The sequence below is a fragment of the Haliaeetus leucocephalus genome, unplaced genomic scaffold (genome assembly GCF_000737465.1).
Source record: "Haliaeetus leucocephalus isolate CR32 unplaced genomic scaffold, Haliaeetus_leucocephalus-4.0 Scaffold0, whole genome shotgun sequence".
Classification (NCBI taxonomy): domain Eukaryota; kingdom Metazoa; phylum Chordata; class Aves; order Accipitriformes; family Accipitridae; genus Haliaeetus; species Haliaeetus leucocephalus.
Genome location: NW_010972436.1, coordinates 20383863 through 20401528, shown reverse-complemented (window position 1 = coordinate 20401528; position 17666 = coordinate 20383863). Strand labels below are relative to the sequence as shown.

Genomic DNA, 17666 nt, shown 5'->3' with positions numbered 1-17666 from the left:
AATCTTGACGATTGGATAGTTGTAAATAATTACAGGTAAATAAATAAAATCTTTATTTAAAATAAGGTGGATGTTTTGTAGTTTTTGGAGTGCTTACTAGCATCAATATAACAAACACCGAAGCCCCAAGTACATGAGTTTTATCTCACATACTTTGACTAGTCCAGAAATTGATGGTGGCAAAAACACGTTCCCAGGAACTGAGGCATTGGACCCACAGATTTGTTCTGTGCTGACGTGCAGATTAATCACTCTTTGCTTCATCTCTCTGTTCTAAACTAGAATGTATCTGCATTCTGTAATAGTTAATGCCAGAGTTTATATATCATCAAGACGCTGAGATACTATAGTGACAAGAATTTACAAAGAGTAAACTTACTTTGCAAGAATGGGGAATAGTAGTTACTTAACTGAGAGCACCGTCCTTATTTTGCTGTAGGAACTACTACTAAATATTTTTACTAGAAAGCTGAAGTTTATACTTTTTTAGAGTATTTAATTAATCATCTCTTTAATTTTGCATTTTATATTTTAAGGTCTATGGTGCCACTCCTTCAAGTGATTTCAAGAGGCTCTCCAATGTCTTTAGAAGATTCCAGTCGAATTATCCCTCTCTTCTACCTTTTCAGTTCTTTGTTTAGTCATTCACTTATTTCTATTCATGATAATGAATTCTTTGGTGATCCAATAGAAGGTGAGTTTCAGGCATACTAAATAGCAGTGCTTTGCAAAATGTTTTTGTGTAAGGCTGCAGAGTTCCCTGGTAATGATTTGCTGACATCTATGGGGAAGGCTCTTCTAGACTGACTTGCTGATAGTCCCCTGAGCACTCAGCTGTCGGCTAGCTCTTTCATGGTGATTGCATTTAGAAAAAAGAGGAAAAAAAAATGATAGTCTGCACCTTGGGAACCCTAGCTTTACAGGGTCTGATATGGAAGTTCTTAATTGTGATATTTTTTAATGAGTTAGTGAAGAGAGTGAAGTTCTTCTGGACTGAACCTGTAGTCTAATGGAAAAATTTAACATAGCAAGAATCACGAAATAGAGTAAGAGAATATTGTAATTAAAATCATTGTGACTGCGAACAATTACAAGACCTGATCACCTTTATGAATGTATACTAAGTCTCTTTTTGGGTGATGTTTCTTTTCTGTACCTTCAGATTTTGTGTGTGAATATTAAAGTTTTAATGAAATAAATGATTTTTTTTTTTTTTTAATAACAAAGTATTAAGAAAAAGTCGTTTAAGGAAACTTGTGTTTATGTAGTTGTAGGTCAAAGACAATCATCAATGATGCCTTTTACACTAGAAGAGCTTGTAATATTATCACGCTGCCTTCGAGATGCATGTTTAGGAATCATAAAGTTGGCTTACCCAGAAACAAAACCAGAGGTTCGTGAGGAATATATTGCAGCATTTAGAAGTGTTGGAGTAACAAAAAATACGGAAATGCAGCAATGTATACAGACGGAACAAAAAAGGTGGATTCAGTTATTCAAGGTAAATTGTGTCAATTTTCAGAATATTCTTAAAAATTAAAGGCTTCTGCTGAAGATGTGAGATTAAGGGTTTGTTTGTTTTTTTTCTCTGATTATACTTTTAACACAATTATTACAAGGAATACGGATTTTGGAAGGTTGCTTTTTGGCATATATGCTAAACTTAATTAATTTCTGTAATTAAATTCTGATAACCGTAACAATTTATTTTTGCTTCTGGCAACTTTTAATTTATTTTCTTGCTTATCCTGTTTACAAAAAGTGACTGTGTACAATATAGGTTTTAACTTGGAACTCACATTCAGCAAGGTACTTAAGCATGTCATCATAACTTTATTTAGGTTTGAAATTCTGACTGAATCACGTGATTACTCGAGTACTGTGTTAGAGGCTTCACTTAATTGGTACCATGCTGTATTGTTGGTTTTCTGCTAAAATTTGTTGGTACTACTCCTTTTGGGTTTGCTGTAATACTAAAGGGATGGTGAATCCGGCTTGGCAAATGTAAACTTAATATATGTTCTTTCTGGATATCTACCAATGTATTTCTGTTAGTTTTATCCATGGTATCTACCTCTAAGACATGAGTTAAGAGAAGCTGAAAACGTTGGCAGGAAAAAACCTAATATAACTGTTGCCGAAAAAAAGGAGTGCTTGACTTGTCATGAAAATTCTGCAGCAAACACATCTAGTCAGCTAAAATTGCTCATTAAAGAAGTGGGAGCAGAAGAAATGCATTTTCCAAATTGAATGCTAGATTTACAGTCTGTTTAATACTGGCGACCTCTCGCACACTAATGTTCAGTTCGAGTCATCAGCTGTCCCTTCAGGTCTTTTTATCACTGCTTTTGTCAAGCTATCTATTTAATTGAAAGAAGTTAATTGAATGAAAATGATCAACTAAGCTTGTATTAATATTGCTAATGGAACTTTCTTCTTGGCCATGTTTGGAGAAAGATGTCATGCTAGACTTTAGGAAAGGCCCATTAAGGCTTGCACTTAACCTGATGGGCTAATTAAGGAATGCTTATTCATTCTACAAGTCTAAGATAGCCTCTCTCCAGCCTATTCTGCCTGATTTTACAACACATTTCACTTATGAGCATAAGCATTAATAGCTGTGAGAGTAACTGATAATGTTTTGATTGCATTGAATACAGTCCTAATGCACCACTGAATTTGTAATTTGCATGGATTGATCTAATATATGTTTGCACAATTTAATTTAATTACTTGTCTTTAAATTGTCAAATAAACTTTCGATTTAAAGGTCATGAGTGAAAACCCCAATATGTCTGTTTTTCTAAGAAGGAGGTTGTGCTAGGAGTATTTTTATGTATGCAGTTTATACCATGCCATCTTCTATTTCTTCTCTTTAGTTTGTCATATTTAATCATTTTTTTATAAGCTGCTTACATTTCAGGTGAATTTGTTCACATTTTGCTGTCATTCAGAGAGTTGTAAAATCCCGACTTAGTCTGTCCCACTTTGGCAGTCATGAATTAAACTCATAGTGGAACAGTCTAAACTTCGTGTATTGTTACTATTTTCAGGAACAAGGGTTGTCTTCCATTAGCTGAATTATGAATGTAAATCTTGAGGGTTTCTCAAAGGCCCTGGTTCTACCCAAAAAAGTAGCTGATAACAAAGCTTCCCTTGTTTACTCCTTCAGAAATACATTGTTACAGAGAAAAATTCAACACAGCTAAAGTTCATCTCATCAAGAAGACTACTGTACACAGCATTGAGTCTTTCCTGAGGGCAGCTTCAAAATAGCTTCTTGCCAGTAAGCAGGCAGCAATATCCTCTTCCAAATCGTTAAAATAAAGCTAAACTAGTTACTCATAAATTTAAGTAGAAAATACTTTTCTTTCTTTTACACTGTGTCAAATAAATGAGAGATTTATCTTTGCTAAAGCTTTTGCAAGCTGCCTGCAGAGAAGGCACGTTCCTTCCCTATCATCTATGTTTTTCTCTTTTTTCTTTTTTTAATTTCTCACACTTGTTTTGCGTATTTTCCGTGCCACTGGTGTCTAATGAAATACATTCCTGTGTATGTATATATATATATATATACACACACACACAAATACAGGCTTTACTTCTGCAAGGTAATGGTAGATCTGAAAACAGTGAGGCTGCTGACGATGTACTAATTTGCTGACAGATTGGAGGTCTTTGGTAAGATTTACATGTGAAAATGTCTTTATTCAGCAGGATTCCCCTTTTTTTGGCTTGGTACAATATTGAATAGTGTAGTCAACTGTTACAGATTCCATAGAAGCACTTAAGTTATGAGTACATGAAAATGGATTTTGTCAAGTAAAATAATTATTTCACTATCATGAGTTAATCCTATGACATTAAGTTGCTAATTTTGCTGAATTTTAGTTTTGAATGTTACTTGCATTTGGTGCTTTATTGGAAACGAATCCCCATTTTAATATTATTTATTGAAGTGGGTCTTCCCTTTCAATAAAATACATACTTATATGAAATTTTACAAAGGAGTCCTGATTTTAGATTGCTAGCGTTCTCAGTCCTCATTCATTATGTAGAAGAAACTCCAATCTCACCTAATTTGATTCAGCTTCCTTTAAGGAGTCTTCAGCTGTCTGTAAAGTATTTTATTAGCATGGTCTTCACGTGGATAATTTTTTCTTTTTTTTTTTTTCTCCTTTTTTTTATCTTTCTCTTATGTATAGTGGTAATGGGACCACAGAGCTTCAGTGACTCCTCTAACCTGCACTGAATTCTATAAGGGCAAGGTGATAAAAATTCCAGTGTAATCAGACAGTTCCCTTAATAGCGTTCTTTGTCTTTATTCAAGACATTACTTTACAAACTGGATCTTAAAAGGTCTTTTGTGTAGTATCTAGACACAGAATCCTTTAGAAGGCTCATTAAACAGTTTGTTACTTTTGACACCTGCCCATTAAGACTGTCTTTTAGCAAGATGACTTCAGAAGAGCTTTGTGTATGTTTTTTTCCCATTCATTTTTCAAGTGCTGTAGTTCTAAGTTGCAAAACAGATGGCTGTTCATTGTAGCAGTGATAACGTCTTTTTAGGCTAGTAATTTAATGTTCTATTGATTCCACTTAATTATGTTTTATGTAGTGTTGGGCTAAGTTGGTTCTGCTTTGGAGAGAAGGCATGCAACCAGGTATGACAATTGTGCTTGAGATGGAGTAGTTGTTAGCTTGATATCTCTACTCCTCCCCGCCCCACGCCGGATTGGAGGAAACTGCCAAGAAAAATACTAAAATTGCAAAGACACTGTAGTGACCATGATAACCATTTTTCTCAGCCTCCCAATTTTGTTGCGAAGATGTGCATAAACTAGTTATCTATTCAGTTTTCTCATTTTCTGACTGTATGGTTATAATAATGACAGAATTACCTTGTGAATTCCTTGTGAATAAAAATTAATTAAATGTAGTGGTTTAAACTAATGTGCCTGTGGTTGGGTGAAGTATGGGTGTATGCATCATCACCCACTATGGTTCAGCTGATAAGCAAAAATTTGTTAAACCACTGTGACTAGGTGGTTTTCAGGTAAATGTTTATACCTTCTGTTGGAAAAGGGCTTACTAACTTAACACACTAAAGGGCTTTTACCTAGCACATTGTAAGTAGCATTATGATAATACAGTGTATATGTGCATATTAAATGAAAATTACAACCAGCCACCACACACATGTATTTTTAGGACTGTGGGTGCTTTTTATGCTTCTTATGGTGATCAGCAGAAGAATATTTGGTGACCATCCTTCTTCTAGAAATGGTCATCTTCTAATCTGCTTTCAGGCATGTTTGGGCTAGGCTCTTCTCAGGAGTGATTTTTACTTTCTGAATCTGGTATGTTGAAGCCTTTAACAATCTTACGGTACGGTTTACTGTACGGTATAAACAACTGAGCTAGTCACACTAGGATCTGTTTTAATAGAGACGAGAACTTGGAGGGTACAGTTAATTTGATAAATTGTTAGCTACTTCTGGATGAGATGATAATTTTTTCTGTAGCCAGCTTTGAAAACACTTAAGAAGATATTAATTGACAAGAAAAGGAACCTGTAGTGTCTTTTCAGATGTAGACCTTTACCCTTAAAAATATCAGCATTTGTTTTTTCACATGCATAATTACCTCCGTGTCTGGTGAGGTGATATCATTGAAGATTCCTCTGAGGCACCGTTAGCTGGAAATGCTTTAGTTTGTTAATACAGCAACCAGAAGCAGTCAATCTTTCATGTACTTTAGAGATGTAACTTCTGCTGTTATGTTTTGCTGCCAATTTAATGCTTCTGCCCTCTCCTTCTCTACTTTCTGAAGTTGATGTTGGCTTTTGTACAGTTTGACCATTGAGAAGCACATCACATGATCTTTTGCTGGCTAGTTAGTTAAGTTTATCGACTATAGGCAGAAATACCCACTGTTTATTAGTTGGTCCTTCAGATTTGCCTAGTGTGGAGTGATATATGTGACCTTTGTCTTGAGACAGCAAGCAAAAGTTCCATTCTTCCATGGAGCATTTTCCTTAAAAAACCATGCACAGAAATTTAAGAATCTTCCTCTTTGTGGACAAAGAAAACCTACTAATCAGCCAAATTGTTCAGAATCTCAGGTTTGGAATGAGAGGTAGTAAAGAATAGTTATATAGCTCCCTCTTCTAAAACATACATCTATTCACACATTTCATTTCTGAAAACCTATATAAGCAAAAAAAGAAAAAAAAATTCTCTGTAAAAGGTCATTGTATAAATTACCTACTTAGGTGTTACTTTCTTCAAATAAATAATTTAATGCTGGTAATGATTTGTTTAGGCTTCCCTGAACTGGCGTACAACTTCTTAGGTGTGCAGGGTAGTCCTAGGATTACTTAGTACTAGGTAGTCCTGGTTCTTAGGTTTTGGAATGAGACTTTAATAAGCCAATTTTTTTGATGACTTACAAGTGAACCACAATTACTTACTCACATTCTAAGGTATTTAAAAGAGCAAGTTTTTGTAAGTTAAAAATACGTAATAATTTCATACATTACTGAAAGATTTTTCCTAAGCTTTTGCTTGTGGATTATACAATTTCATTCACAGTGTTAAATGTATATTCAGTGTCTGTGTTTCTGACACCTAGGTCATCACAAACTTAGTGAAAATGTTGAAATCGAGAGATACAAGGAGAAATTTCTGCCCACCAAATCACTGGCTCTCAGAACAAGAAAACATTAAAGCGGATAAGGTAAGAGTAATATCCTTTTTCCACATAGCCTTACAGGTGCCAAAGTTTCAATGGTAAAGTGTTTGATTCCTGACAGTATCAGTGATGTTGATGTTGCACAGATTTAGTGTGGTTTAAAACCTGGAGTAATGCTGCTTTTCTGTAATGTAAAAGTCTTGCGTCTGTTAATAAACTTCTACGCTAAATCACATTTCCAGTCCATAAAGTAGAACTTGCTCTACGGTGTGACAGTGTAAGTCATCTGCATTTATAGCAGGGGAGAATTGAAAATCTGGTAGCATGTTGTTGCATTTCATTTTCAAGTTATTTGAAGTACTTTTCATAATAAAAATTCTAAATAAAGAATTGCTCTAAAGTGGGGAAAAATCCCTCGAAATTCACTTCCAAATTAAAAGAAAATTCAGTAGCATTTTCTGTACTTACGTCACCGAGAAATTACTTTTTTTTTTAAGAACTTTTGAAAAAAATGACATTGAGCTTAAAAAGTGTGTATGAGCGTGCAAAAGAGAACGCTAACACGATGTGCAAGTACCTCCTTTGAATCATTGGAAACGTGGATCTTAAGAAGTTAGTTACAGCTCAGATAGACTACCTTGCACAATTAGATGTCTTAACTAGGAAGTTTTGCACGGAATAGTTAACAGTGAACTCTTCTGTTTATTTTTGGTGGTTGCACGTTTGCTTGCCTTGTGTTCAAGATTTCCATTTTTCTGTGTGACAGTTCTTTATAATTCTTAGGAAATAGTGCCTACACACCTTAGAGAAAGTATTAGTAGTCTTAAACCATGATGCTAACCTGATTCTCAACACAAAGTAAGCAGAATTTATTTGACACCTCGAAATTCAAACTCAGCTTCTCTAGTACCTTAAATACCAGAATTTAATGTAACACTGCATGGTATTTTTAAATGATACATGGACTTTGTATTACATTGCTGTTAATTTTGCAGCTGAGCTTTAAGGCACATGTATAAGGAAGAGTGATTAGAAATTAAGATACTTAGGCATTCAGACAATATTATGTATTTACTGTGTAATAGTAAATTGCAGTATGTAATTAGATAATGTTTAACTGTAAAATACTGTTAATTTATCAGGTTACACAGCTGTATGTGCCATCTGCTAGACATGTCTGGAGAGTCAGAAGAATGGGAAGAATAGGACCATTGCAATCTACTTTGGATGGTAAGATACTGTCTGTGCAATTTTTGCTTTACTGAGTCAAAATAACAGTTTGCCTTATGCAAAGAAAATCTACCTTTTATAGAGCTCAGTTGAGTATTTTGTATAAAAGTCTTAATGATAACCAAAATCAAGGCAATCTTTCATAATTTTGTTTCAGATATTTTAAAAAAAGTGTATTTGTATACGTGTGTGTATGTCTTTAGAATATTTAACGTATAACAGCTTTCCCCAAGCTTCTGCTGGCATTGATAAAGGGAAATGATGAGGTGGATAAATTATATGTGTTAAAAATATATGTATTAATATGTATAAAAGGCAGTTGCATAAGATACAAAATTAATAAAGTTGCAGAAGGTGTAAAGCATTGACGTTTTGCTTTTACTGTATACTCTAAAGAAACTTCCTTATTATATATTAGATTGTAGCAAACAAGCTTTAGGTACCATGGTAAGTATTAGTTACTGTTTGTAAATATTGTTTCTAATTAGAAAAGGCAGAAAATTAACCCCTTGAATTACTCAGAATATCTGGACTTTATGGAACTTCCAAAGAAAGATGAGAGAACTGGACCAACTTAGCGATCAGGGTAAATTTACACTAGTTTAGTTATGCCAGTATGCTTTCTCATGTAGACAGCCTGTTTTTTTCAGCTTTTCATACCTTTGTAGCTTCACTATTCTAGAATTTTACCTTGCTGTGCTCAGGTAAAATAATGATTAAATCACTAACACTTGTGCAGATTTAATAATGAATCAAAAACGGGGCCTTTAAGCAGCAAAATGATTCATCTATGAGAGTCTATACTCTGTTTCAAGATGGTGTAATTTGCTTGAGTATCTTAGCCAGATACAGTAGATCATTTAGAGAAGGCCATAGCCTTTGAATGCTGCCATAGAGTTGTACAGAATTAAGGGCTTTGTCCAAGGTTGAAGCCTAAGGACTTCTTATAATGATATTTTTTATATGAGTAGCTATGATGGTTTAAGTTTACTTTGATTACTTTATTAATCTAGTTGCCAGATAACAACTAGTTGGTCCAGTGTAAGTACTAAGAATTTTGAATCAAGTATTTTTTCAGTTTAGTTTCTCTCTTTGGAAATCACCTGTTTTAAGTAATAATACGAAATCTTAAAAACAGGTGTTTTAGCAAAAATTGCCAGGCTTCAACAGGTCTGTGTCCTGTATACCTTACAGACTCTACATCAGTAATCCCTGTTTCTTCCATTGACCTACATGGCTCTTGACAGCTATGCTGTCTTGGTATTTTTCACTGTGAGACCCGTTCCGTATTTATTACTTCAAGATTCTCCCACACGCTACTAGTCTACTAGTCTCCTTTCACTCATACATACAGTATCTTGAGCTCTCTCCCTTGTCTTCCTTCCCATAATAGCATCAGTTCCCTCTGTTTCATTAGTTGCCTTGGTCTGGGCAGTTGGTGGATAAGGAGTGCACGTGCTGTTGGTTGGTGCGGAGCAGCTACGTGCCCTCGTTTTGCTGGCTGGCTGTCAGACAAGCTGACACACTGAACAGAGCAGATAACTGAGCTCTCCTTGCTGTTTCTGTAATCAGGTCACTAAAGGTATTTCTCTTCTCTGTCCAGCTGAAAATTTTCACAAAACTTTATTTTTGAATCTCCTATTCTCTGTCAAAGTTAAAATTCAGATGATGAGCTCAAAAGTGTGTTGGAGGCAAGATGGTGAGGAAAGGTGGCACGATGTGTTTATGTAAGCCTCGTTTTCATATGAAATCAGGCTAAAAAAAGTGCAGTCAACAACATGAGCGTGTGAAAACAAGCAGGTAACAATGTGCACATGAGTTGTTTAATCCCTCTTGACTCCATATGGGTTAAAGCCAATTAGCATGAAAGTACTGCTGAATCACATATGGTCATGTTTATTTGTGCTTTTTCATTTACTTAAATGGCAGACTCGTGAGTTCTAAATGCCCTCTGTATTGATGACTCCATCCCATATTTGTCTTTAAAGAAAGAAGCTGTGATGGAGAAATGCAGATAAAATTGACTAATTGACTGGAATAATTGAACTGTTGAAGTCATGTAGTAGTTTACCTTTGCTGTACATGCACTTTTTATTTAAAATGCTTTTAACCGTTAGCTTAATAGGCTGCATACATTGACTTTAATTAAAAATGTTTACTGAGTAAACTAAGGGTAATCACAGATAAGCATTTTATCAGAAATTCCAAAGGCTTGCTATGTTGAAACCTGCCCCAAATGAATATACATCAAGTATAGTGGTGTTCTGGGGTAACATCATGTTAAATTGGTGCTTAAAATATCCCTACTGAAAGTGCTTTGAAGAGTGGAGAAAAACAAAACATTGAAGTGATGTCCAGTTGCAGAAGGGCAGCAAGATGCTGGTTGCCACAGGTAGGAGCCAAAGGCAAAAACTTGAAACTGTCATCATAAACTTCCAGGCTGGGTAGTAATGTGAAGCGTTTACTTCAGTTTTGTAATATGGTCTATAACTAGTCTAGACTCTGCAGTCTTTTTTTGGTAAGGTGGTTATTAAACATGAAAATGAAACAACTAAAGAGTTGTGGGTTTTGTTTCCTCTGTAGACTGAAGCTAGGTGGACCTTTAACCAAACTGTCTGGTCAGTGACCAATACCCCTTTTTTTTTTTTTTTTTTCCCTGCAGTTAATTAATTTACAGTCAGATATGTGCTCAGCAGCTGAGCTTCTTGCCATGAAATTAGAGCAGGACTGTCACTTCTACTGTGCATCACCCAAAGTTGAGCTGTTTCCTAAAAACATCCTCTGTGGGTATAAGAAGGTTCAAAGGAACTGCATGGTAGCTTGGGAACCGCATGCGATTGGGTCTCTCTGTTGCTGTGGCTTCTTGAATTCTTTTCTAATCTTTTTTTCTTAAGCACATTATACAATTTCTTGATGTTCTTTTCATTGTTTCTGCAGTGACTAGGATTTTATGTGATCACCGTGACCTTGCTGTTGGGAGAGAAAACCCATTGAAATAAATGTTCTCTTTCTGTTGGTTTCATTAGCTTCAGTTTAATTCCTAGTTTTTATGCCTCAAATGGTTTGATTGACAGTAGATAGTTGAAAGGACAATACCTTTAAACTATTTTGTTCATTTGGATGGGAATATTGTGTATTCCTGCGATGAAAATTCTAAGTACTTACAACTTCTTAATTGTCTTCTATCATGTATTTTTTCTTAATTGAAAAATTAAAATTTCAATCATAAGAAAATAACTTTTTTTGTTCTGAATAAAATTTAAATACAGGAGTACTTATTTTTATACATACTTCGTTTGCAGTGTGTTTTCACTACTTGTATTTCAGTTTGCTGTAGAAACTAGTGTTTAAAGAAAGGTAAGGCTTTGTGTGACTGTTTAGTAAATAAGCTATTTTAATGTATGTATTTTTATACAAAGTAAATTGAGTCACTTGGTACAAAATAAACTGTTTAAAAAAAATGTTCTTTCAAAAATTTTTAAAATTATTATTTCTATTTTAAGTGGGTTTGGAACCAGCACCTCTTTCTGTATCTGAAGAACGACAACTTGCAATTCTGACAGAGCTACCTTTTGTAGTTCCTTTTGAAGAAAGAGTAAAGGTACCTAATTTCTTATTTAATATGCAGTTGGTGTTTTTTTTGTTTTGTTTTCAATAAGTTTAAAAAGAGCACTTAGGTAAGTAGAAACTGGATCATTTCCTTACAGAAGGATATGACAGGCCATACTGGTTTTCTTCAGTACTCATGTGGCAACTGAACATTTGAAGTTAATTATTTTTCTTTTACTAGTTATATTACCCTTTACAATAATTGCATTAAAATTAGAAACATGTATTCCAGGATATATGAGACCAGTTGTATGTTTATAATAAACTGCAGTCCTGATTCAATGATTGATCTACATGATTACACCCTCTTGTGGTAAGCAGAGCACTAACTAGTTGTGTATCTAATAAACAGATGGCAAGGTCAAGACTGGATACTTTTTTGCAGTGGGTGGATTTACTCAGAATGAGATGATGGATGTCCGTTTTGGGAGAATAACACCCAGAGACTAAATTTCAGCATTCATAGCTGAGTAGCTGAACTTTATGTAGTTTAAAACTTGCAAGATTCTTGTACTATTGAATTTGCTCTTAAATGTTTTCTAGTTTTTAAATATGTAATTGTTAGTTCTATTACCGATTTCAGTTTGCATCATATATATTTTTTAAAGCTTTCACTGTTACAATTTCTTTTTGTCAACAGCATCAGTTACTTAAAAACTGCTCCCTGAATTGTCTTGGAAATACTAAGTTGCAAGACACCATCAAGGGAATGAAGAATAGTCCCACAGGGAAAGTAAAGCAGTATTTGTCAAAGACAGTGACAGCTTTAGTAGAAAAGGAGTGTTTTTTCCAGGCTTCTATGAAAACAGTTGTTCCAACGGAACATCTTAATACTGTATGGCAATATTGCACTTGGGTTATGGGGAAACAATTGGAAGTGACCTCAAGCAGGGATCTCTATGTCACGATTTAGTCACTATCTACAGCCTTTGGGCTTCTTAAAGCTATGTGGAGATGCATATATGTAAAGTTTCTGGAATTCCTAAAACCTTGTTTGGTTTTATCACAAAAACTGAAATACCAACTGGATGAGATCTTGGAGAGAAGGATAAAGCTATAGACTGAACTTTTATAGTTCAAAGAGGAGATCCTCCTATACTACTTTTCGGGCCATGTGTGGTTGTTTTTGTGTAATAGTGGGTGTCTACATCCTTTTGGAGACTCCCACTGCCCCTGGAAAACAACTTGCAATAAGGGAAGAAGATACCTTACCATGGTCTTGCTGGTTTGTTTGGTTTTTTGTTTGGTTTTTTTTTTTTACTCTTGACCAATTGCCATCTATTACGCTGTATTTTAATGTGGTAATACAGCTCAATGCTGTTTCCATGTGTGGGTTGTTCCATGTGTCCTTGTATTTTCTGACTTGTTCATGAGATTTTTACCTTGAATCACCAGATACTAGATACTCTTACAAGCAATTACCGAGTCCAGTTTCATGGTAGGCTCTTCAGCCTTCTGACCCTGGGGATGTTATCCTCTTTAGCCTTAAGGCACATTGGTGTACACCTTTTAATCTGATGTTTGCCTGTGGGAGGTAATGCATCCAATTTGTATCAGGTGCCTTGGTTCTAACTTACTTAAGCCATACTTTCGTCAGCTTGCCTGTGGTGATGTTACTTCCTGTGGTGTATATTTCAATCAGCATTGCTTACTTTTTCCATGTGTTAGTCTGAAGTCATTGCAAATTCTTCAGTTAGGTGTTAGGGTTCTTATTTTCAGGACTAACATATGCATGAACATTGGATTACGTAGGAGTCCAGACTCTGTATCAGGAAGAATTTTTCTATGAGATATACCTCCAAGCGATTCTTTCCATCTAGTGTTGTGTAACGATAGTTAATAAACTGTATCTAGCCATACTTCAGGAAAGAGAATGGTGGTGAACATGTTCTTATGCCGTGTACATAAAAAGAAGGTGTCTGTGGCTATGTGTCTTGATGTTGTAGAACTGTAGAAAAATTTAGATCAGAAGGGACCTCTGGAGGTACTCTAGTCCACATCCTTCCTCATACAGGAATAACTTCGGAGTTGGATCAGGATGTACAAGGACTTGTCCAGATGAGTTTTGACTATCTCCAAAGATGGAGATTTCAGACTCTCTGTGTAACCTCTTCTGATACTTAATCACTCTCATTATGAGTTGTTTTTTTTTCCTCTATGTCCATTCAGCTTTTCTTCTTCTGCAGCTTAGGACTATTTTCTCTTGCCTTCCTCCTATGTACCTTAGGAAAGAGTCTGGCTTTGTCTACACTATAATATTCCATCTTGTCCGCTAGCTACAGCTGTCCACAGAAACAGTAGATTTGAGACCTTACTCTAGCTTTGCCTGCTGTTGTCAGATTTTCCGCTTTCATGGTAAATTTGTTGGTTTTAAACGTCCCTGGAGACTCTTACTTAAGCAGTCTGTGATATTATTGGGAGATTACATCACATGGAAAAGGTAATAGACTATTTATTGAATATGGAAAAGATGCAAGAGAGGATGTAGTAAACAGACACTCCCTGGATTGAGGGTATATTGAACATTATTATACATTAGGCAACCCCCTCCCATGCTACATCTTGGAATAGGAACACAGTTAGCTACAGTTACTCTTCAGGTGAGCTGTAACGGCTTCCTGTTGTGAAGACTTGCAAAGGGACAATGTGAAATTCAGTTTGTACTTCAGCTGGTGTTATTTTTTTTTAATTGGTGTGATGCTCTGGTTCTTTGTTTAATATGGCAGTGCTGTCCACTATTTTGCTTTGAATTATTTGCTCACTGCTCCTGAGAGGAGAACTGATACCTAATTTCTTGTTACTGGGAATGTTCCTAAGCATTTCAAAAAATGACAAAAAGATTATTTACTAGTATTGAGGATAGACTCTGTGCATGCAAAATACTCATGTGACTTTTTCCCTTTGTTTTTGAATACTTTGCCTTTCAGAACTCTGAAAGTTAGGGAGAGAAAACTGGAATCAGTGGCACAATGTCTGTAGATGTGCCTCTTTATGTGGAAAGAACTGAGGATGATATCTTAGCATGAAAAAGTTTTTTACATGTCTCTCCCCTCTCCTTCCCTCCTTTGGGACATGGCTCTGTATTATGTTTCTGTAGCTCAATGAGAGAGAAGACAAATCACTTGAAAGTGAGTGCCGAGAAGCAACTCAAAGGACAGTAGTAGTAGTGAATAACCATCTTTCAGTCAATATTTAGATCTGCACAATGACATGATTTCTCTTTTCACTCATTTTAACAGATTTTTCAAAGACTGATCTATGCTGATAAACAAGAAGTTCAAGGAGATGGGCCCTTTTTGGATGGAATTAATGTCACTATCAGAAGAAATTATATTTATGAAGATGCTTATGATAAACTTTCTCCTGAAAATGGTAGGTTTATGATTAAGTTATCATCAGCTTGTTTATGACATTTAACCATTCTTACCATGTAGTTACATATTTGCTTACTTGAGTAGGATGTTGAAAGTGTATCAGCTCTGAGGTGTGAAAATTCTTTTAAAGTAAAATTTCCTTGTTTTTACATAAAGTAATTCTCATCCACATTCTTTCTGATTATTGCAGTCTCATTCTCCTTAACACACCCTTCCTTACTTCAGATCTATTTTTATGGAGCATTTCTTCCCATTTACTTGTCCAAATAACTCTACTTTGTATATTTATCTATGTAGTTCATTAGATATTATCTGCTTTGGTAATCTGTGTCAACAAATATATCTGGACTGCACAGGATTTGCTAGATACAGTGTGGCTCATAAGGATAATGCAGAGCACTTTGTAGTGATAGTATGTAGTAGTATATATTTTACCACATTGATTTAGATCATACCTGAATTTGTGTGAGAGTGGCTGCTCTAGAAGCCAAAATTCCAATGTAGATAAAGCCTGCCAAAATAAAGTCCTTATTAGTTATATGGTGGGTTTGCGTATAAAAAGAATATTTGCCAAATACTTGAGGTTTGCCATGTGAATCTCACTTGCTGTGCCACGTAAGTTCCCTCCTGGAGAACTGCCTAATTTAGAGAGGAAGAAGAAGAGGTGTTGGTATTCTTGGTTTGTATAAAATGACTGGAGATCATGCCTTTTCTTAATTTCCTTTACTCTGGTAGTATTAAAGATACTATTCTATTTATAAATAGGATTTTGTATTTCAATACCTGTGTTTAAAACTGCAGCTACCTAAAAGAGGTATATTTAGAGTAATTTTTTTTTTTTTAATTAAGTAAAAATTAAGTTCTCCTGGTTTTGGAAAGTTTTAAAGACTAATCAGGAGATGTCATTGTATAATTGTCTGGAAATTATATGTACAGTTGACTGCTTAGCCTCTTTCCTAGTGATTGTGAATAGTTTCATCATACTAAGTTTAATTTGACTCATTAACTGGTTTCTTAAAAAGAGAAAGATGAAATGAATTGGAAAGTAGAAAAAGTTGAGTCTGTTATGTTCACCTTCCCTTCCCCTGAAATGTATGAAAATACAATTCAGAAGCTGCAGACTAAGCTTTTGAATAGTGCAATGTCAAGTAACAAGCAAGTCAACCTACTTGTTTAATAAGAAGATAGGTTTAAATGAGAAGCACATTTTCTGTGAAGACTGCATTTCAACTTACTGTAGTTTTATTGAACTAAGAAAAAAAGTTTTAGAATGCATGTGTCCTAAACTTAATCTACAGTCTGACAATCTGGGTACTGGGATGTATTCCACCGTTAGCAAGGTCACAGGCAATATGAAATTGAGGGGAATATTCAATATACTGGAAGGTCAGGTTGCCACTCAGATGGCCCTTGATAGACTGAAGAAAAGGGCTTACAGAAGCCTCATGAAGTTTAGGAAGGACCAAAGCTAAATCCTGTACCTGGGCTGTAATAACCCTGTATAGCAGTACAGACTGAACACTGACCAGCTAGAAAGCTGTTTGCAATAAAGAACCGTGGGGTTCCTAGTGGACATCAAATGGAACAAATAACAAGTTCCCCTTGCTAAGACGAAAACTAACTGCATACTGGGCTGTATTAGCAAGAACATAGCTCACAGTTTCAGCACCGATGAACTCTGTCCAGCTTTGGGTTTCCCAGTACAAAAAAAGACATTAACGTACAAGAATGTGTCCTGCAGAAGGCCACTAAGGTGATGCAGGGGACTGAAGCACACAGCATGTGAGAGGAAGCTGTAACTTCGCTGCAACTGGGAGGTTACTAGAAGCCAGTTTGATAAGGTGCAGTGGTGACTTGTAGCAGCAAGGGAGATTTTTACTGGACATATATAGAAAAAACATTTCACAGTGAGATTTGTTAAACACTGAAGTGGGCTGTCCAGAGAGGCTGTGAAATCTTGATCATTGGAAAACTCAAATAGACCAAGGCACTGAGCATCCTGATCTAACTTGGAAATTGGCCTTGCTTTTGATGTGGGGATTTTGGGTCATATGAGGTCTTTTCCAACCTGAGCCATTCTGTGATTCTGTCAAGCCTTCTGTTCAGCAAAAAGAGCTTTTGTATTAACACAAAATTTATCTGCATATACATGTATATAGTTCCAGATAATGTTTTCAGCCTTTCCTTGGGAAGAAAATTACTTATAAGAGAGTGACAAGGCAGAACCCAATAAGCTTGTAGCAAGGGATTTGGAAGTAGACTAATGTCTAGGTGAAGATTTCTGTCTTGCTTACAGCTATAGAAAAGCCATAGTGGTAGTTGGCCATTGAAGTCTGAAAAATCTGTTCTTCTGCATGTGTGCATGACATACCATGTATATGCACACATATACACCCATGCATATATATATACAGTACTATCTAGTACCGTACTAGTGCTATTTAGAAATAAAGACTAAATTAGAAGGTTGGACTTCTTTTTTTTTTTTTTTTTAAGCCAGTATTCTGAGACAGTATAATTTTTTGAAATAATTTTGGTTCTGTAGTAGGTCAGGCATCATGTGGGATAGCAGGAAAAAAGAAATTCCTGAAAATTGCAAGAGACAATCTCAAGACTATAGACTGAATGGATTAAAATTGATCTGGGAGAATGAACAGGTGATAGATGAGGTCCTAGGATTGATCAGGAGAGCATGAAGAACATTGATTTGGAAGAGGCATCCAGTTTGTCTACTGGCCCTGAGAAGACACCTGCGCAAAG

At 35.5% G+C, this 17666-nt stretch overlaps 1 protein-coding gene across 2 annotated transcripts in view; it reads left to right on the top strand.

Annotated features, from left to right (window-relative positions):
• Positions 1–17666, top strand: part of UBE3C (ubiquitin protein ligase E3C) — an 80121-nt gene that overhangs the window by 31470 nt on the left and 30985 nt on the right. For both annotated transcript variants that reach the window (XM_010585836.1, XM_010585842.1), the window contains exons 12-17: positions 537–694; positions 1269–1501; positions 6634–6738; positions 7836–7923; positions 11427–11524; positions 14772–14904. In XM_010585836.1, the coding sequence (XP_010584138.1) occupies positions 537–694; positions 1269–1501; positions 6634–6738; positions 7836–7923; positions 11427–11524; positions 14772–14904 (815 nt within the window). The remainder of the gene's footprint in view (positions 1–536; positions 695–1268; positions 1502–6633; positions 6739–7835; positions 7924–11426; positions 11525–14771; positions 14905–17666) is intronic.